Source organism: Sprattus sprattus (assembly GCF_963457725.1).
Source record: "Sprattus sprattus genome assembly, chromosome: 1".
Taxonomy (NCBI): domain Eukaryota; kingdom Metazoa; phylum Chordata; class Actinopteri; order Clupeiformes; family Clupeidae; genus Sprattus; species Sprattus sprattus.
The window spans coordinates 6986633-6995074 of record NC_137920.1 but is presented as its reverse complement, the minus strand read 5'-3'; the positions used below and the strand labels follow the sequence as shown (position 1 = coordinate 6995074).

At 42.4% G+C, this 8442-nt stretch overlaps 1 protein-coding gene across 1 annotated transcript in view; it reads left to right on the top strand.

Annotated features, from left to right (window-relative positions):
* The window catches only part of LOC308370754 (NACHT, LRR and PYD domains-containing protein 5-like), a gene marked incomplete at both ends in the record, with an annotated part of 39803 nt that overhangs the window by 27659 nt on the left and 3702 nt on the right, over nt 1-8442 (top strand). Inside the window, 3 exons of the mRNA XM_080845458.1 lie at nt 193-315; nt 2241-2321; nt 6360-8168. Of these exons, the coding sequence (XP_080701584.1) occupies nt 193-315; nt 2241-2321; nt 6360-8168 (2013 nt within the window). The remainder of the gene's footprint in view (nt 1-192; nt 316-2240; nt 2322-6359; nt 8169-8442) is intronic.

Sequence of the window (8442 nt, the reverse complement as noted above, 5' to 3'; positions counted from 1 at the left end):
AGATAGGAGCAGTGAGGGGAATATTCTCATGATGGAGGTGTGTTTTTGTGTGTGTGTGTGTGTGTGTGTGTGTGTGTGTGTGTTTGATTAGCAGACAGGAGCAGTGAGGGGAATGTTTTCATGATGGAGGTGTGTGTGTGTGTTAGTGTAGCAGACATGAGTAGTGATGGAAGTTCTCCTCTTCTTCTCTAGGATGGAGGGATCTAGCTCTAAAAGGAGGTCACATTCCCCTACAGCCACTTGTGTGTCCATGAAGAGTGACCAGTCCATCGATCAACCAATCAACTTTACAGGAGGAGACTCTTCTACTGGACAGTAAGATTATGACTCTAGGATTCATGATGTGTGTGTGTGTGTGTGTGTGTGTCAGGTATTTTTTTTTGAAATAAATAGTATGATGGCTCACACCCTGGCACCCTCGGTGCAAAGCCTTTGAAAAATTGAAGCTTAAATGGTACATTCTGAGGCTATCTTAGAGAGAAATTCTAGCTCTTGTGGTCATCCTGAAAAACAAGACGTAATCAACTGTTGAGAGACTGTTAAACTTTTGGTAGAAGTGTACAACTTTACCCTGTAAATGAACACGACAAATTTCAAAATATTGGCCAAACTTTTATTAACTAGGACTTGGATTGTTCTTGCATACTTGTTAGCAGGTTGCTGCTAATGCTTAGACCAAAAATCCATAGAAACACATAGTAGCTAGCTAGCCTCGCTGCTAATAAGTACAACGTTAGCATGCCGATATGCTCTCAAAAACGGTCGGATCGGAATATTTTTGGAGTAATTATAACGTAATTGACGATCAGACACATTGTCAGGTGGTGGGGCTGGGATATTTTTGCGGAGAAAAGATCGTTTTGAAAAATAGTGTACGTTGTACGGCAGCATGTAAGTACAGGCCCAAGTGTGACTTAGGTTCAATCGGCATTTCGGTAAGAGGGCGCCTGCCAGGAGTATGTTTAGAAAAATCCCTGTGTGTGTGTGTGTGTGTGTGTGTGATTAGCAGACAGGAGCAGTTAGAGGAATATTTTCATGTTGGAGGTGTCTGTGTGTGTGTGTGTGTGTGTGTGTGTGTGTGTGTGTGTGTGTGTGTGTGTGTGTGTGTGTGTGTGTGTATGATTAGCAGACAGGCGCAGTGAGAGGAATGTTCTCATTTTGGAGGTGTGTGTGTGTGTGATAAGCAGATAGGAGCAGTGAGGGGAATATTCTCATGATGGAGGTGTGTTTTTGTGTGTGTGTGTGTGTGTGTGTGTGTGTGTGTGTGTGTGTGTGTGTGTGTTTGATTAGCAGACAGGAGCAGTGAGGGGAATGTTCTCATGATGGAGGTGTGTGTGTGTGTGTGTGTGTGTGTGTGTGTGTGTGTGTGCGTGTGTGCGTGTTTGTTTGATTAGCAGACAGGAGCAGTGAGGGGAATGTTCTCATGATGGAGATGATTGAGATGTTTCTGGGTGATATCGACTAACATCTATATTAGGTTTTTTTTCTTTTTCTGAATGGATTGTATGGTATTTTATCATGGTACACTTAGTATTATTTTATGTTTCCAGTAGCAAAAGCACCACAATTGACATTTCATTAAGGTTAAGAAATGAACATCATTTTGTCATTTACATTATAAACATGAATCATGGCTTGAAGAGTTAGTCTCAATGAGTAGTTACATTGAAACAATCACTATGAGACCCTAATTATGAGCAGAACAACAAAAGGGAACTAAAACTTCACTGAAAAGTTCAAAATGGCCATTTGTCCTCAAAGTCTAGAGACAGGAACACCAGCCTTTTGACATTTTCCGGCTTGAGGGGTGTCCTGGTACATGTACCAACAGTTACTTACAGAAACATAATTTACAGACGATTTAGAAGACATAATTAGGCTACTGTCTAGTGGTGTGTCACCTACCGGTGTTTTATAGCCATTCTGGTGAGCTTTCCGTTGTTTATAAGGCAGTCTACAAGATAAAAAAAGATCGTAATAAAATACAGAACACCATCAATGGCAAATAGAGTGGAAATGAGTGAAACACAAAATCGGGACTGAATTGGTTGGGTTAGAAAAAAGCAGGATTAAAAGGTAATTTTACTTTGTCTTGTGGGTGATGACTGTATCAAGCATACTTCAGAGAAAATACACCTACAATGTTTCCTATGGTTAGTTTGTGTTCATCATGAATCAGCAGTAGTGGTTCAATCCTGGATTGTATAGGCTAACAACTCCACACTGTGTTTTAATCCCAGGTCAGAATCACCTGTCTCTGCTGATGAGTTCATGATGCCTCCATCAAACGTCAGAAGACTGGGAGACTCTTCTGCTGGACAGTAAGATCATTGTTGCAGTATTCAAATGACGACTGATTGATGATTAATGTTGAGGATGGGTCTGGTCATTTCAGCTACAGCCTAAAATCAATATCTGTGTATTCTAGCAAATAGCAACACTGGATCAACAAAGTCTAAGTCCAGTATCAGCAGGTTACATGTGGTGAAAGCGAGAGGAAATATGAAACTTAGTCCCAACAAGTCACTTAAGCATTAATCACACGAGGAAGGACCATAAGGGGAGAACAGTGTAAGAGTTAATTGACGTAAAACTCTGTTTTTTTAATGATCTTTTGGTTATGTCGTCTGTGTGAGATCTACCTACATCCCAATCACACTGGTCCATCAAATAGTGTGTTTTGTTTGTGTCCCTGTAAGTCACTTCAGCATTATCTGACCTGGGTGCTTTCAATTAAAACAGTACAAATTTAAGAACACTGTGTAACATATGTTAATGTGTGTTATCTCATTTTAAAGCTAATAGTAAGGAGAACAACACAGTTTTGTCATAGGTATTTATGCAAATTTGTATTTATTATGCATATACATTATGTACAATTTCTTATCTAACGAGATAAGTTTACATATTTATTAAAACTTTTCAACTACAAATCAAAATATACTCAATCAGCCATATCTTCCTTACATTTCAGCTTGATCTGAGCAAAACCTCAAATGTTACAGCCCACAGCGTCCTCCACATTATGTACATTTCAAAATATGTAATTCCAGTCAAATTCAGTGTGATACAATAGTTTATTCCAGTTTGTAGTGAAGGGAGAGCTAGTCACCCCACATGGATTTGAACCTGGGTTTACTATGGCGTAATTTTAGTGCCAAAACTCACACACGCGAGTAAACGTCTATTCAAGCAACTTTCAGATTTTCGCAAGCATGAATTCCTTCTGCGCACTCAAACTTTAGCAGCCGCGAGAGGAAATTGACTGACATGACATGACTGACATACTCTCTCGAAAAAACTTGATCTGCTCGCTCAAAATGATCATACGCATATCATAAGTGTATGTCAGTCTCTGTGCTCGCAGCGGTTGAATATCTATTCGCGGCTGCTAAAATTGAGTGTGCAGACGAAATTCACACTTGTGAAAACCTGAAAGTTGCTCGAATAGACCTTTATCGCGCGTGTGAGTTTTGGCACTAAACTGACGCCATTGTCTACAGGGTGCCAGACATGCCAGGCTCCATGGTGTGGCAAACAAAGTTATCTGTAGTGGCAGCACTCGGGAACTTCGGGAAGTGCACCCTTGCACTTCATGCACATAGGCATTCCTTGCGCACCCACCTACTGTACTTCTCTCATCCAGAGTGCCACCCCCCCCCCCCACACACACACACACACACACAAGTGCTTCACCCATCTATGGTGCCCCTCACACAGGGGTCAACCTACCTGGGGGTCCCTCATACAGTTTTACGGCCACACCTCCGATGACCTCACGGGAAGCCATCCCACCTCTGACACCATTTGTAGCAAACGGAGAGCATATTCAACTCACCTGGCCTGGCTACAGGGTGCCAAAACATTCACTCTGGCTCAGCCAGGCTCTTTGGTATGGCAGTCAGAGTGCATGTTTGACATCCTCTAGAACCGGGTTGATCCGGATGGAGGGAGGGAGAGAGAGGGGAGAGAGGAGAGCGAGAGAGAGGAGAAAGAAAGAGGTGATTGTCAGTCCCCCCAGGATTTCGTAGGGCCTTTTTTGTGATAGTTGCGGCCAAAAAATACTGATTTCGCGGGGACTTTTCCAAAACGTTGCTGTGAAAATTGCGATGTTTTAGGTGTTTGAGGCGATGAAATTGCGGGAGCAAGTGCAAGTTGCGATAAAAAGCTGCTTATTTCCCTCTTTGTAATTATAATTGAGTTATTTGTTGAAAAATAAAAAATTAATAAACAAACATTTTCTAAAGAACCAAACCGTTGATAAATGGTCCTCTAAATAACCTTACCAACATGCCAAACAAAAGATTACCAGTTCTCAAAAAAAGTAGCATAATAGGCTGTTCTGCCCTCTGCTTATTTAGGTCAGAAAATGTATATTGTTTGTATTGTTGTGTAACCATTAGCCTATTATATTGGAAGACGAACGTTACCAAAAACCGCACAAGAGGTTCTTTAAGAGAGGAATGAAAAAGAAGAACAAAACAAAAAGAAGCACCAAACTTAGGACATTGCTCGCGCTTAGCGCCATGTATTAATCAACACAAATTTTCACAATCACACTTAAACCAAAAACCCATACATTTCCCCAGCCCTTAGTCCACAAAATGAACCCAAAAAGTCCAGCTCTGCAGAGCTTCGTACACGCGCAACTCAGGCACTGATCCGAGGGTGAAGAAAGAGGCCTGTACCTCGTAATTCCCACGGTGACGAACAAAAAAACGAATAATCCAGCACAACGGCAAAAAAGGCAACAAGACGAGCAATCACACCCGGCCGGGTATATCCAACACAAAAAGGAACAAAAAAGTTTGGTCTCACAGGTATCCAAGGTAAAAGAATCCTTGTAGATGAACGCTTATCCTTATTGACTCCCGCAAATGCCGTTCAGTGCTGTGTATATTAATGTCCCACACTCAGACACGATCATTAGTTATTCTGCCGTCTGGAATGTTTTTTTCTCTTAAATGGCTGCAACATTCAAATGCTGGCGCCACTCTCCTTGGTCTCTCACGCACACACTTCGCACTCAAAACTTCGGGCCGCCCCTAGTCAGACGCGCACCTCATATCCAAAGTCAGATGCACACCGATAGGTGCCATAGAAAACAAAATAAAAGGAGCATTTTTAACGGACAGACCCCACCACCTTATCATACATATACAGGGATATGTAACAGACACCAAAGGCAATTTCATACATACTGTATCTTTTAATTTCATACATACAGTACTTTACATATACATCATATGTCATTTTCATAACCTTTAAGATCTTTTATATTTCTTTTATCGCATGATGTTTCATTAATGTGACAGTGTCACAGTTGTTATGGAAACGAACACAGGACTTTTACTTTGACATCATTCAAATGTTCGTCTCGTGGGAATGGCAACAGCTGTTAGACTGGTATCTAGAAACATAGCTAGTTATGCTACGTTATGCTACGTAGGGGGAACAGTACATAGGAATTACTTATCCACAACGAAGTGCACCTGTTGGATTCACAAAAGGACCACAAGTAAGACTGAATCAAATGTTATTAATATCTCAGCCTACACATAAAACTAAATTGAATTTCCATGCCTGGTGTAGCAATTCTCATTGTTTACAACGAATAAGAACTCTGCTAGTGTCTGCCCCGTGTCTGCAGGGCAGGAGAAATTTGTGGGAGACGACAATGATTTGTCAAATTTGCGCGAAAATTGCGGTGATGTGTTAAAATTGCTACGTTGCGCTGAATTTGTGGGTAATCGTTGAATTTGCGTGAATTGGTGCGATCGCGAAGCCCTGCATCAGCCCTTTCTAAACGTGTCCGTTGATTGTGCGAATCGTGAAGAGAAAGCACAGATCTGGAATTTGTCAATATATAAAAAGGTCCAACTCTCCTTGCTTGTAGGCCTCTTGACCCTTTCCCTCTGGGTCTCACACCTCTCCCTCTTGCTGGTCTTGGGTTGGCTGCCAGATTTTCAGGAGCACCCTCATTGCTGCTATCCTCGTGGCTAATATTGCCATTACCTAAGCTGAAAATCAATTGATCAGAAAAAAGAACAGTTCATTTTCTATTTTTCTTTTACACTCAGCTCCACTATAACAGGTCTTATGTTAAATTATGTTTAAAAATATGTTATTTTCCGTTGTCATGGCACCAAAATGTCCAAAAGGAACGATATTAACACGGGGCGGCATCAAAGAGTTAATCACATGAGGGGAGAAAAGGGCTGGAGTTAATTGACATAAAACTCCTCTGTTCATTTGAATGATCTCTTGGATATGCAGTGTTTGTGTAAGTGAGTATTTGTGTGTGTGTGTGTGTGTGTGTGTGTGTGTTTGTAGTTATTTGGTTTTATTTTGACACACAGTTGCCAACTTGGTCCAATGAATATACAAATGCATCAGATCCACAAGTGTCATCTGCAGAAGACGTTTCAGCATCAGATTGAGGGAATACCAAATCAGGGAGACACCAGACTCCTCCATGAAATCTACACAGAGCTCTTCATCACAGAAGGAGGAGGAGGAGAGATCAATAATGAACATGAGGTCAGACAACTAGAGAGAGCCTCCTGGAGAGAAGCAGCACAAGACAGACAAATCGAATGCAGTGACATCTTTAAATCTTCACCTGAACAAGACAAACCCATCAGAACAGTGCTGACAAAGGGAGTGGCAGGCATTGGAAAAACAGTCTCTGTGTGGAAGTTCATACTGGACTGGGCTGAAGGAAAGGCCAATCAGGATGTCCACTTCATATTTCCTCTTATATTCCGAGAGCTCAACCTGATGAGGAGGGATCAGAAAATCAGTCTGGTGGATCTTATTCAGCACTTTATCCCTGGAATGAAAGATCCAACAGTCTTCAGCAGCTCAGAGAACAGAGTCATGTTTATCTTGGATGGTCTGGATGAGTGTAGAATTTCTCTAGATTTCGACTCCAACCCAACGTTTTGTGATGTGACACAGCCAGCCTCAGTGGAGGTGCTGCTGACGAACCTCATCAAAGGGAATCTGCTTCCCTCTGCTCTCCTCTGGATCACCACTCGACCAGCAGCAGCCAATCAGATCCCTCCTGAGTGTGTCAACCAGGTGACAGAAATAAGGGGATTCAATGACCCACAGAAAGAGGAGTACTTCAGGAAGAGAATCAGTGATGAGAACCTGGCAAGCAGAACCATCACACACCTGAAGTCATCCAGGAGCCTCTACATTATGTGCCACATTCCAATCATCTGCTGGATTTCAGCCACTGTTGTAGAGAGAATGACAGATGAATCTGAGAAAGTTGAAATGCCAAGGACTTTGACTCAGATGTACACACACTTCCTGATCATCCAGACAAGCACCAAAAAAGAAAAGTACACAGAGAGAAAGGCGACCGACGAAGAGACGATTTTCAAACTTGGGAAACTGGCTTTCCAACAGCTGGAGACTGGCAATCTGATCTTCTATGAGGGAGACCTGATCGAGTGTGGCATTGATGTCACAGAAGCATCAGTGTACTCAGGAGTGTGTACTCAGATCTTCAGAGAGGAGGCTGGGCTGTACCAGGGGAAGGTGTTCAGCTTTGTGCATCTGAGCATTCAGGAGTTCCTTGCAGCTTTATATGTGTTCCTCTGCTTCAGCAACAGAGAGAGAAACACGCCTGACCAACAGCAAACCTCTCAGCTCTCTGCTCTCTTCAGAGCTGCAACACTTCATGACCTACACAAGACTGCAGTGGATCTCGCCTTACAGAGTGAGAATGGACATCTGGACCTTTTCCTTCGCTTCCTCCTGGGCCTCTCCCTGAAGTCCAATCAGAATCTCCTAAGACACCTTCTGCCCCAGACAAGAAGAGTATCACAGAGCTCGGAGCAAACAGTCCAATATGTCAAACACAAGATCAGAGATCAGAATAAATCTGACAGAAGGATCAACCTGTTCTACTGTCTGAATGAGCTGAATCACCATGCTGTAGTGGAGGACATTGGCAGGAACTCAGGAACTCTGTCTGTTGAAATTCTCTTACCAGGAGAGTGGAAAATTAGGACATTTGAGTTTAAGATTTCAGAAGAGAAGATGGATGAGTTTGACCTGCAGAAGTACATACAGACACCAGAGAAAGATCTGACTGATCTCCTCAGTCCAGATGATGTTCTTCAGAGGCTGGTGCCAGTGGTCACATCAGCTTGGTAAGAAATCCTCCTTCCACATTCTGTGAGTAGAGTGGGTTCCTAGGAACTAAAGTTATTTTGTGCTAAATATGGTACACCCCAGTGTGTTCCTGTTATGGTTAAGTAGATGTGTTTGTGTATCATTGTGTGATTCCATGTGGTGAGTAAAGTATTACACGTGGAGGGATGGAGTACCTGTGAGACGTTGTTTATGGGGGCACTCTACGAGATTAGGTGTGCGTGTTTGAAATTCCCATTGCAAACTGGAGAGACCTCAGTGAGTGTTGAAACC